Source organism: Corvus hawaiiensis, chromosome 17 (genome assembly GCF_020740725.1).
Source record: "Corvus hawaiiensis isolate bCorHaw1 chromosome 17, bCorHaw1.pri.cur, whole genome shotgun sequence".
NCBI lineage: Eukaryota > Metazoa > Chordata > Aves > Passeriformes > Corvidae > Corvus > Corvus hawaiiensis.
In genome coordinates, this window is record NC_063229.1 from 2,300,123 (window position 1) to 2,312,179 (window position 12,057).

Consider the following 12,057-nt stretch of genomic DNA (forward strand, 5'->3'; position numbering starts at 1 on the left):
GGGCAAGACTGGCTCAAGAGATGTGTGTGCACCTCACAGCTGCTGCTTCTGCCCTCCAGCTCTGAAATACTGCAACGTGCCAGCGTGGACTAGGAGATGCTGCTGCTCTGTTGAAGGTGCCATATCCTTGCTGAAGCCCAGGCTGTGCCCAAGCCCTCCCTGACACCCATCCTGCCTCCTGGGGACTGCTTCAGCTGGCCCAGGTTCAGGCTCCTGCCCGTGCTAGTGACTTCTGCATGGACTGAGGGGCATCCATGTGGAGCACGAGTGTGCCCAGCCTGTCCCCCAGCCCTCTGCCTCTGCCCCTCCCTGGGGTGCTCAGGCAGGACAAGTCTCCCAGCACTGCGTGTCCCTGGGGCCAACCACACCAGAAGCAAGGCTCAAACCCCAGCCTGCTTCTGCTCAGTGAAGGCACCACCCTCGGCTGTCCCCTGCCCTGAGCTGAACCCGCACACAAGGGGTGCTGAGAGCTCACAGCCCTCACGCCGATGGAGCGTGACCTGGCTGTGCGCAGGCAGGGTCCCAGGATGCCTCCAAGGATGCCCTTTGTCAGCGTGCCTGGGCCTAGGGAATTCCAGCTGCAGCCAGGACAGCCTGAGGCTGCTGGCACCAGGCCACCGGGCCACCCCTGCCTGGGGACCCTCAGCACCGGGCTCCAGCATGGCCCCACACCAGCACTGGGAGCTCTCTCCAGGACCACATCCCAGAGCCCCGCAGGAACAGCCAAGGGAGAGGATTCACCAGCAGCCCTGTCCTGGGAGGGGTCCTGCCTGTCACCAGAGAGGGGACCCACCCACGGGCAGCTCTGCTCAGAGGGCACAAGACCCCTCAGCAGGCTGGAGACCCCCACGGTGAGAGTGAGGGGTGGGGGGGAGAGGGGATGGTGACAACCTCAGGAGAGGAGACAAGGCTTTTCTGCGTGAAAGACTCCATGCTTAGGGAAGCTCCATGCTCAGATGCAAAATCGTCTAAGGTGTCCTCTTCCATCATCTGTGCCAGCACGGAAACCCCAGCACCCACGGGGAGAGAGAGAGGGAGACAGAGACAGAGAGAGACAAAGAGAGAGAGAGAGAGAGAGAAAGGGAGAATTTGAGAAGGAATGAAGGAACAAAGGGTGGGTGGGTGGATGGATGGAAGGATGGATAGATAGATGGACAGAGGTCACAGCTGTGCCAGCTTTAGATGCTCCATTCACATCTCTGCACCGGATACATTCCATGGTAAAAGCAATGTGGGGGAAAGCCCCTTTTCCTCTCCCCAGCCGAGTGCTTTGCTGAGGGGCCACAGCCCCCCTGCAGCCCCCACATCCGGGCAGGGCTGGGGGGGCCCAGCAGGAGCATGGGCACATCCCGAATTCCCTGCAGAGCCTGTGCCCTGTCCATGGCAGGGGGCAGCCAGGGCAGAGCAGCCCCACGAGTGGCACCCACCCTCCCGGGGCCACGTCCCCTGCTGCGGGCACAGCACTGGCTCAGAGCCCCACAGGGGACAGCAGGCAGGGAGGGTCCCTGGCAGGGTCAGGGCATCCAGGCTGGCAGTGGGGACACTCTTGTCGCATGCTGCCTGCACAGAGCCCAGCTGTGCCACGTCCACACCCCTCCAGCACCGGGGGCTCTGTCCTGGCACCCCAACTGCAGCGCTCTCCTGTCGCGCCCGTGGTCCCAAAGGCAGTGTGCAGAATGCCCAGAAGGGAGGATGTGAGTGTGGGATGCCAGCGTGGCACCACTTATCTTCCACCTCCTCCCACTACCCAGGTTCCACTGCTGAGAGCACCACGGGGCACCTCTGCACAGGGGCCTGGTCCTGCTCTGCCAGGGACACCCCTGGGCAAGAGCTGCGCTGGCACTGCCCCACAGGCTGCCCGTGACAAGGGTGAGCAAAACCCCACCCTATGGGCCACCAGAGCCACAGCCCACCTCTCAGGTAGCCCCAAAACACCTGCAGACAAGGGCTGTTGAGTCCCCTGCCTGGGAGATCTCCCCCAGCAGTGAAAATGGTTCAAAAACTTAAGAGACAACACCCCTGTCCCCAGCACGTCACTCCCACCGTGCTCCCTCAGGGCAGCACCGCAGCAGAGCCCCCGAGCTGAGGGACTCCTCCCCAACAGATCCTGATCCTCTCTGGAAGAGAAGCAGCAGAACAAACCTCAGTGGCCTTTTCAGGGGTTCCCTTTGGTGTTTCATCCTCGTGCTTGGGTGAGGAAGAGGCTGGTGAGGAAGGCAGCCTCCTGTCCCGGTCCCTGTGAACCAGTTTGCTGTTGGGCTCCTTCAGGGTCCGCTTCAGCTCATTGATGCTGGCCTGATGCTTCAGCAAAACATCCTCTGGCTTGTCTAAAAACTTGGGAAGGAGAGAGGAAGAGAGAGGTGGTTAAAGCATCAGCCAAGTCCAAAGAGATGAGCAGGGGCACTGGGAGGGTTGGCTTCACACTGGGCTGGAATTTAGCCAAATGAGGAGCGCAAATGAGGAGCACAGTGGAGCACCCTGGCCTGCAGGCCTCACTGTAGGAGAGGGAGCAGCTCTTTCACTGCAGGCAGCAGCAGAAGGGCAGCACGGGGCCGAACGTGTGTGGCATCTCCAGGGCTCTGCGTCCTCCTGGCTGGAGACAAGCTAAAGCCTCCTGGAGGGGAGAGTGGGCTCTCCCTCGGGATCAGCAAGGAATGGGGCCCTGCTGGAAGCACCAGCAGCCTGTGCTGCTCTCTGATGCCCGGCACAAAGGGAGCCCAGGCTCCGTCCCAGAAGGGCAGGCGAGCGGCATTTCCAGCAGAGCTCCTCCAGAGCAGGCCCTGACAAAGGGGTGGAGGTCCAGGGCTGGGCAGGGATGTCCAGCACGGATCCAGGCCTGGATCCCCGTGGAGCAGCCCAGGGTGGGGTGGGTCTGATCTGCTGTGGAGAGAGGACAGCTCAGAGCGCTCAGGGGAGAGGGGTCAGGTGTCGGAGCGTGGCTCGGTGAGGGCACAGGCGCCGGGGTGGCCCCCTTGTCCCGCCGCAGAGGTGGGCAAACCGGCTCCCAGTAGGAACCTGGCTTCTGCCTCCAACCCAAACCCAAAGCTCTCCTGAGGTTCAAAAGGAGGCCCATAAACACCTCCCCGGTACCTCCTCGGCAACAGAGCAGAGACCCGTGAGAGTCCCAGGAAAAGCCCCACCGAATTTTCCAGCACAGCTCAGGAGAAATCCCGCCCTGGCCCCGCATGTCCAAGCTGAGGAGGGCTCAGGTGTGCCCACCTCTGGGCTGGGCGCAGCACATGCACATGCAGTGGGCAAGCGATGAGGCGGGCGGGGGTCGGGGCCGGTGCCCACCCCTGGCGGGGCTGCACTGGGTGCTGCCAGCGTGGCCAACCCCATCCCCTGGCCGTGCTCGCTCCCGTTGGCAGCTCCAGCCGGGATCTCTGCTCACGGAGGGGAACCCCCGGGGAGCAGCCCTGGATTTGAGGCCAGGACAAATGGTTCCTGAGGGGCCACCGCAGGCACAGCTTGTGCAGGGAGGGCTCAGCCTCCCTCTCTGCTTGGCCCCTCTCAGGGCGGGCGGGCAGGCACAGGGCTGGTGCCAGTGCTGGTCCCCCTCAGGCAGCTCAGAGCCTCTTGGCCCCTGTGGGGGTGGGATGGCAGCCACAGCGTTTGGGGAGCCCCAGCCCAGCTCTCGGGGGGCTGCAGGAGAGCTGGGCAGGGGGGATGAGGCAGTTTGGGTCAGGCAGGAGCAGAGCGTGGTCAGGTGCCAGCAGGAGGATGGGACCAGCTCCACAGGAGAGGAGACACACGGCGAGGACACGGCGGGGTCAGGAACACGAGCAGAAGCCAGGTCATCCCAGTGGGCCAGGGGCTCTCCTGCCCTTGGGAGGGCTCTTGCTCACAGGTACGATCAGGACCACCTTACTTAGTGGGATAGAAGATGCCACAGCTGATCCCCAGCTGTCTGTTCCTCGGGCTCCTCCAGCACCCAACCCCCGGCCCGGTGCATCTTGTATTCCAGTAAATAGGGTGCCACATGGACTTGTTTTGGGAAGGATGGACAATATGATGCACCAATGAGGACTAAGATACTCCAGAGAGAGAATACCTCCTGCTTGTGCCTGGGGGTTGTTTCGTGCTCCGGCTGGCAGCAAAGAGAGGGTTAAAAGTAACCAGCAGGGTCAGTTGAGGGCACTTGTCACAAACACCACAGTTAAGTTGATGGGCTGGTAGGGACCCCCCTCCCCTCCCAGCATGGGGCTGAAATGGGCTGGGACAGCCCAGGGACCAGGGCAGGAAGGGGTGGGCTGTGCCCAGGCAGTGGTGGGCACTGATGTGCTCAGCCTGTCCCCATCCCCGTCCCTGTCCCAGAACCGGGCTGCTCCCAGGTCCAGCCCTGCCAGGGGATGAGCCTTGAGACCACCTGGAGGGCTCTGGGGAATCCAAGTTAAGCTGAACCCCTGTGACAGCTCCACTTCCACTGGTGGGGCCAAGAGCCACATGCCAAGGGTGCCACCAGCCTGGGGCACAGCTGACAGTGACAGGGCTGCAGGGACCCTGCCCCGAGTGACCCTTCCTGCCTGCGCCCAGGCCCTGCCTGCCGACCCCTCCACCCCCACCCTCCTCTGCCCACCTCGGCTGTACCTTCAGCTCCTTGATCTTCGTTGGGGTGGTCACCTCCTCATCCTCCGTCTCAGAGCGTCTCCTGCTGCCAAACTCACCATCCTCATCCTGCTTCTCACCCTCGGGCCCGGCGTCGTGGTTCTCGCTGACGGAGGCTGGGCGCGAGAACTCTGCCCACAGGGAATAGCCGGGTCACCCCAGCCCTGCCACCCCGCTGCTGCCCCAGCCCCGCTGCCAGCTCTGATAGCTGGGTCACCCCAGCCCTGCCACCCCGCTGCTGCCCCAGCCCTGCTGCCCCTGCCAGCTCACACCTGGGGCAGATGGTCCCAGGAGTTGCAGGGCACAGGGGAGGGGGTGATGTGTCCCCAAGCTGCCTGACCCCGGCCCTGCCATGTCCCCACAGTGTGAGCTACCCCTTGGGGAGGGGACAGCCCCTGTGCCGGGGGATGCGGCTGGGGACAGCCTCCAGAAGGAAGCCTGATGCTGCTGTGACCCCGCCCAGCGAGGCCGGGCAGCTTCCCCTGGTTGCTGGCAGCAGAGCAGGGTCCCTCCCTGTCCCAGGGGGGCCGTACCTCCGTCCAGGCTGCGGGACATGGTGTAGCGTTTGCTGGAGGAGCGCTCGAAGAAGGGCGCGGGGCGGTCGATGAGGGCGCTGGCCTGGCGCGTCTGCGCCTGCGTGCGCCCGCTGTACCGAAACTTGGAGCCCATCACCAGGAAGCCCTTCGGGGGTGGCTCTGGGGACACCAGCCTAGGGGTCACAGGGGTGGGATGGTGTCAGTGAGCTCCGGTCAGGCCCCCCATGCGCACCCGCTGTGGCAGGAGCAGGAGCGTGCCTGCCTCCGGGAAAGGAGGCCTGGAGAAGGTTCCTCACCTGAAGAAGGTGTGATGCTCTATGCAGACCTTCCAGAGCCTCTTGGCCGAGCGGTGGTTGGGCAGCTTGAAGCCAATGGTGCTCTCAAACTGTTCGTACTTGGGGGAGACAGAGACAGGCTGTTACAGGCACATCCTGCCCCGGGGGACATGGCAGGACAGCACCTTGCCAAGGCCCTCGGGTTCCCCTGGCAGGAGCCATAACTGTTCAAAAAAACCCAAAAGTCTTCTTCAAATCTGTGCTGGGATGGTCCATGCCCAGCAGCATGCCCAGCAGGGTGATGGGATACACCCCACACCTCTGGCCGAAGCACTATCCTCAGCTGCAAATGGCTTTTCAGTGCAAGGTAAATTCCCTCAAGAAACAGAAAGCTTTTACAGCTGTTTTGGTCTGAGGGCATCACTCCCAGGTGTGCTGTCCTTGCCCTCCAGCCTGCTGGAACACGTGGGTGGAAATGCATTTTCCCACCATAAAAGAGCGAAAATAAAGTCTGAAAATTAATGAAAAAGCTTCCTGATTATTTTTTGTGAAGATGTGACAAAAATGGCCCTCAACCCCCATTCCTGGGCAAGCTCCCTGGCCAGCAGGGTCACGATGTCTGTCAGGAATGGGATCCCGGGGTCCTTCAGCTGCTGAAGTCACGAGAGCACATGGAAGAAAATCCATGCCACAGGAGATGTGCTCTCTTGGCCAGCATGGTCATAAACGTGGGATCCTTGGAGCAGAGGCTGGAGCCAGGTGAGGAAATCCTCACCATCAGCTCCAGTGCCTCAGGACAGGCACCTAGGGGCTGCACCAGCACCTGGCACGCACCTCCCCCGGGCGGATCTTGATGTAGAAGTTGCTCCTCTTGTAGGAAATCTTGAGGATCTTGGGCCAGGCGAAGCGGTTGATGCGCAGCCGGTCCCTGTAGATGAGGAGGCCATTGGCGCAGACGCCCAGCATGATGTCGATGCCCTCCGAGTCCTGGCGGAGGCAAGGGGACAGGAGGGGACAGCTCAGCAGCTCAGCAAGAGCCAGCCCGGCCAGCAGTGCCACATCCTTCCTGCAGAGTGCTGTGGGGGCCTGGCTGGCAGAGGGGGCACTGAACCCCAGGCTGGTGGAGGTTGATCTCCAGAGCTTCTCTGGTGCCACCCAGAGCCAGCCAGAGCTGTGCCAGGAGCCTTCCCTGTGGGAGGAAGGGTGGGCAGGAGGCAGGAGCAGGCTGGGAAGGGGCAGCGCTCTGGCAGCCCCCAGCCCCGTACCTTGGCGTGGTGCAGGTCCACCCCGTACATGGAGAGCTTCTTGGCGTTCTCCAGGAAGTGGATCTCTGCTTCCCCGGGGGTCATTCCCCTGCAGGGAGACAGAGAGGGGGACACGTGGCCGGGCGCCCCAGGGGCGTGGGGCAGCTGTCCTGTGCTGTCCCCTCCCGGGGCTCACCGGTAGGTCTTGTGCAGCTCCATGATGCGCTCCTCCAGCTCCCGCGTCTGGTTGGGGGCGAAGCGCAGCTCACTCACGTAGTTGCCCACGTGCTCCTCGGTGTCGTGGTCACCCAGCTCGGCCTGGACGGCGTAGGAGCCCAGCAGGGCGTGGGTGACGAAGGAGCAGGGCAGGCGCCCCGTGATGATGTCGGCACGGAGCTGCAGGCACAGGTAGTATCTGCAGGAAGGGCACAGGGTCAGAGTGCAGCAGGGGAGCAGGCTGGGGCTCCCCAGGAACAGGCTGGGGCTCCCCAGGAAGGAACCTGGTGCCCCCCAGGACAGGCTGGGGCTTCCTGGGAAGGTCTTTGACCCCCTGGAGCGGGCCGGGGCTCTCCAGGAAGGAGATTTGTGCACCCCGCAGCAGGCTGGGGCTCCCTGGGAAGGAAGCCCGTGGTCCTCACCTGGTGATGTCCTCTGTGAGCTGGGCAGGGTCTGGAGGGTAGAACTTCACGGTGAAGGCGAAGTTCCAGGGCCCACCTGGGGAGGGGAGAGAGCAGCTGAGGACAGCACCCGCAGGGCTGCACACAGGGCACAGGAGCAGTCGTGTGCCCACTGAGGATCCCGCTGCTCCCTCCAAGCCTTGCACAGGGCAGGGGCCAGGGGGCTCCAGAGGCTGCGGGGGCCACAGCCCTTGGGACTCCAGCAAGGCTTGGTGAATCCTCCCCAAAGAGCTGGGGACAGCAAAGCATCACAGCTGCAGGAGCCACGAGCTCCGTGTCCCAGCTAAAGCCTCCTGTGTCCCAGAAGGTGACACCTTGGGCTACAGCTCTACTGCCACCCCAGCAAGGCAACACCATGGCAAAGGCACCCCAGGATCTGTCCCAGCAATGGCCCCTCACTCTCCCCCACCCTCCCTGTACCCCCTGCATGGGGCACGTGGTGCCCAGAGCGGCACCAAGTCCCAGCCAGCTCTCCAGTGGCACAGACAGGGTCCTTCGTCCCCCCGCCTCTCACGAGTAAGAGAAGAGGTGGGTAACAAACAGCTGAATGAGCAACAGTGTCCCTGTCCCAGGCCAGCTGCCAAAGGTCCCCTCCAGGGCAGGTGGGGAGGTGACCTGCCACAGGACAGCCACACTGAGCCATCCAGGACACCCCAGGGCTGGGGAGGATGGACCCTCCCCGGGCACTTACTGCGGATCTGCTTCTTGATCTCCTTGGAGGGGTCCAGCCAGTTCTGCAACGAGGAGACAGCAGGTTAGGGGAGCCCCCACCTTGGAGGGGGTGGCTGCAGAGGGACCCCCCGTGCTCACCTTCTGGCTGTCCGAATCACAGAAGGTGAGGCCAAAGTAGTCCTTCTCCAGGAGGTTGAGGTGCTCGCACACCATGTCAAAGAGCACCTGGCCCCGGGCGTGTTTCTGTCAGAGACATGGACAGATGATGGTCAGCTGGTGCCTTGGGCTCCTGGACACCCTTCAGGTGACCACCAAAAGGTGCTCTCACCCAGCATGGGCTTCACCACGTTCCATCCCTGCAGCCCTGGGTGGACCACCTGGGTGCCAAAGGGTGTCCCGGGGCTGCAGAGATGGGGCACCACTGTGGGGACACCCAGGTGGTCCCAGAGCTGCAGGGATGGGCTCCTGGTGGCAGTGGTGGCTGGGTCCCCAAGCACAGCATGACAAACGAGCCACCAAGAGGCAGGGCCATGTGCAGTGATGGAGAGCACCCATGGTATCAACGAATCCCAGAATGGTTTGGGCTGGCAGGGACCTTAAGGATGGTCCAGTTCCACCTCCCTGCTGTGGGCAGGGACACCTTCCACTGTCCCAGGCTGCTCCAAGCCCTGTCCAACCTGGCCTTGAACTCCAGGCATAGGAAGTGGATTCCCCTGAACTCCCCTTCGTTATTGGTGGCACCAAGGCGCAGGCTTGCTCATGGCCACGGAAGAACAACCCTTCCCAAGTGTGTATCTCCCCTATTTCCAGCCTGGCAGCTCCCATCTCCCCTCTCCAAGGCATCTACTTACTGAAGCACTGCCACCAGATGCCCCCAGGATGGCAGCCCAGGGCACCAAGCAGCCCAGCCTGGGCTCCTGCTGCCCTCCAAAGTTTTTCCAGCAGCTGCCATCACCCTTCCTGGGTGTCCTCCCTCCTTCTGACCTGGGTTTGAAGGCAGGGGCTCACCCACACCATGTGCTGGGGTGTCACACTGAACAGTTTGACTCTCCTGTTGGATTTTACTGAATTAAAGTTTAATTAAAGCACATGGCCAAGGCACAACTATTCCAACAGGGTCTGCCAGAAAGAAAGAAGAAATGCAGCACCAGCATTCCTACCCCAAACCTTCTCCTCTGTGTCCCAGGTGGCTTTTAAAGAGCAGCTGAGCACATCCTTGGGTGACGTGGTGAGGGGCATTGCTCTGCTCTGCTCTGCTCTGCCAGCACCTGTGGCCTGAGATTCTCCTGCCATCCCAGTTTGGTTGGCCAGTGCTGCGGGGAAAGCCAGGGAAGGATGACTCTGCCAGGGCTCGTGAGCCCCTGGGACACTCTGCTCCTTTCCTTCTTCAGGAAGATTTTCCTCCTGGTGCCAACCCATCTTTCCACAGCTTTGTGACCAATTTTACTGCTAAAGTGACAGCACAGGGACCAAAGGCCCTGCTCCCCTGCCATGGGCAGGGGCCAGACCCCCCAGCCAGCCTCGGGTTGCTCCTTGCTCCCATCCCCTCCGTTCATCAATCCAGGCAGCTGAGCCCTGGGGCAGGCAGGACCCACACACAGATCTGCTCTGTGCTGCCAGCAGACACCCCTGTGCCCCTGGCCACAGCCAGGGCAAAGGCCTCTGTGGCAAAGGCTCTCAGATCCCTGAGGTTCAGGCTCCTGAACAACCTCAGCTTTTCATTTTTAAGCAAAACTGTCAGTCCTTAAAAATGTCCCTCCCTCCCTCCTGCCTCATGGTGCAGGTTGGAGCAGCGCTGCCTTCCCAGCCTGGGGACAGGAGACAGCAGCAAGTGCTGGAGATGGGAACAGGGGCTCCTGGCATGTCCTTCAGCTCCCTGCTGCCTTGTCCCCATGGCAGGGCCAACACCAGCCCCAGCTCCTGAGTGAATCCTGGGTGTCCCCCAGCTGTCCTGGAAGGGAGAGGTGCCCGTGCTGATGGTGGCTGAAGCAGCCCCGCAGCATCTCCCAGTGTTCAGGTGGCCACTGCCAGCTGTCTGTCCCCTCTGTCCCTCCCTGCAGCCACTGCCAGCTGTGTGTCCCCTGTCCCTCCCTGCAGCCACTGCCAGGTGCCTGAACTGCTGGGCAGAGCTCTATCCCCAGCCATTAAGCTTCTGACTTAGACACTGTTTTCTCCTGCCAAATTTGGTTTCACTAGGCTGAAATTCCCTGCAAGGGTCTTTCTTTACAGATTTTTAATTCATTTTGAATTTTCAGCTTAAATGGCTGTTTCTGGGGGTGTTTTTTTCCCTAGGAGAGAGGTGCTACGAAGCTGTCCTAGGGAGAGTCCTGTCCTTGAGGACTCTCTGGACTGGGCAGGGTCCCAGGAGTGTCTCCTCCTTGGTGCCAGCACAGGCCCCCAAATCTGGGACTCACCTCCACCTCGCACTCATACTCGGAGGCATCGAGCAGGGTCACCCTGCACAGGGCACTCTTCACTTTCTTGGTGGTTTTCTGGGGTGACTTCTGGGTCTTGCTGGGAGTTGTTTTGTCAGAGAGTCCATCGGTCTCGCTGTAGTCCTTGTCCTCCATGTCTGTGCCCTGGAGCGGGGATGCACAGAGGGTTACCTGGCACCGCTGCCACGGGGACACAGGGCACAGGGGCAGGCTCTGCTCAGCGCAGCGGAGCAGCTGCTGAGGGGCAGTCCCCAGCGCAGGCCAGTCCCACCAACCCACACTGCCAGCACAGCCCAGCTCCCTGGAAAATGGACACCCGGGGTCAGTTCAGCACCCAAATCCTCCCTGCCCAACCACCAGTGCAGCAGCTCAGCTCCCCAGCAGCTCCCCAGCCCACACCGGGCGCAGCCGGGCTCCCAGCCCCGCCCGGGCCAGCTCAGCTGGGGACACGGGACCGCCGCCACCCCGTCCCCGTGCCCCGGCCAGCAGTGCCATCCCCACCCCGCTGGCACTCGGGGCTGCCCCGGCTCCTGCTGCCTGTCCTGCCCACCAGCAGCTCTGCGGGCAGCTGGGGCAGCGGGCACAGCCCCGGCTGAGGGGCTCCTCCCGGGGATGTCCCTCTCGGGCACCGGGGACGTGCCCCCCTCAGCGGGCAGCAGCGAGCGGTGGCGCGTCCCCTCCAGCGCGGCTCCTGCCCGTGCCCCGGCCCCGGCCGTGCCCGCTCACCGGCTCCATGTGGCGGGGGTCGGGCTGTGCCCCGGGCTTCTCATTGGGGTCGGTGTCGCGGCCGGCGGGGCTGGGCGCGCCCGTGGGGCCCTGGGCGGCCGCCTCCAGCTGCTGCTGCGGAGCCTCTTCCTGCGCGTTCCTCACCTCCGAGCCGGGGCCCGTCTCCGTTGTCATGACCGCCGGTCACCGCACTGCTCACCGCCACCGGGGGAGAGACGGCAGCTGTCAGCCGCGGCTGCGGGATGCTGCCCGGGCAGCCGCCGCTGGGATGCCCTGGCTGCTCGGGGAGGCTGCGACAGGCTTGGGATGTGCCCGTCTCTGCCTCACAGGGATCCACTGCCAGCCCCCGGCTCCCTGTCTGCTCACAGATCCACTGCCAGCCCCAGCTTCCTGTCCGTGCACAGATCCACTGCCAGCCCCAGCTCCCTGTCCGTGCCAGGAGGTGGCTTTGCAAAGGGCTGGTGGCAGCAGCACAGAACACCAGGATTTCATACTCTGAGCTGGAGGAGGAGAGCCAGCAGTAGGGAGGGACACCGGTGACAGGGAGCCACCAGGGACAGTGACCCACCAGAGGCATGCACGGGCTCAAGCCCCATCCCTGCACTCACAGCAGGCAGTGAGGCTGCTCTGACCCCCTGCTCCCACACCCTGCACCCGCCGGGATCTGCTCTTGTGTTCTCTAGGAGTGGGAGGAAAAGCCAGGCGGTGAGTCAGGGGAAGGCTGCACTGACACAGGAAATGGCAAACACGGACAGCTCCACAGCTCGCATCCGGGCTGGCTGGTCTGCTCCCCTCTGGCCACCCCAGCAGCAGCAGCACGCTGGGTTCCCACGGCCAGCGTGGGACCCTGTGGATTCCTGCCTCCAGCCCCAGCTGCCTGCAAAACA

At 63.0% G+C, this 12,057-nt stretch overlaps 1 protein-coding gene across 12 annotated transcripts in view; it reads right to left on the reverse strand.

Annotated features, from left to right (window-relative positions):
• The window catches only part of EPB41L1 (erythrocyte membrane protein band 4.1 like 1), a 65,285-nt gene that overhangs the window by 17,395 nt on the left and 35,833 nt on the right, over positions 1 to 12,057 (reverse strand). For 7 of the 12 annotated variants that reach the window (XM_048321477.1, XM_048321474.1, XM_048321473.1 and 4 more), the window contains 14 exons: positions 11,171 to 11,361; positions 10,424 to 10,588; positions 8,148 to 8,252; positions 8,029 to 8,071; positions 7,299 to 7,374; positions 6,857 to 7,075; positions 6,682 to 6,769; positions 6,251 to 6,403; positions 5,438 to 5,535; positions 5,139 to 5,314; positions 4,588 to 4,736; positions 4,052 to 4,087; positions 2,143 to 2,334; positions 892 to 990 (listed from right to left, as the gene is read on the reverse strand). In XM_048321477.1, the coding sequence (XP_048177434.1) occupies positions 892 to 990; positions 2,143 to 2,334; positions 4,052 to 4,087; positions 4,588 to 4,736; positions 5,139 to 5,314; positions 5,438 to 5,535; positions 6,251 to 6,403; positions 6,682 to 6,769; positions 6,857 to 7,075; positions 7,299 to 7,374; positions 8,029 to 8,071; positions 8,148 to 8,252; positions 10,424 to 10,588; positions 11,171 to 11,344 (1,773 nt within the window). In that variant the 5' untranslated portion in view covers positions 11,345 to 11,361. The remainder of the gene's footprint in view (positions 1 to 891; positions 991 to 2,142; positions 2,335 to 4,051; positions 4,088 to 4,587; positions 4,737 to 5,138; positions 5,315 to 5,437; positions 5,536 to 6,250; positions 6,404 to 6,681; positions 6,770 to 6,856; positions 7,076 to 7,298; positions 7,375 to 8,028; positions 8,072 to 8,147; positions 8,253 to 10,423; positions 10,589 to 11,170; positions 11,362 to 12,057) is intronic. The other 5 variants (XM_048321478.1, XM_048321475.1, XM_048321471.1 and 2 more) reach the window with 3 other exon arrangements.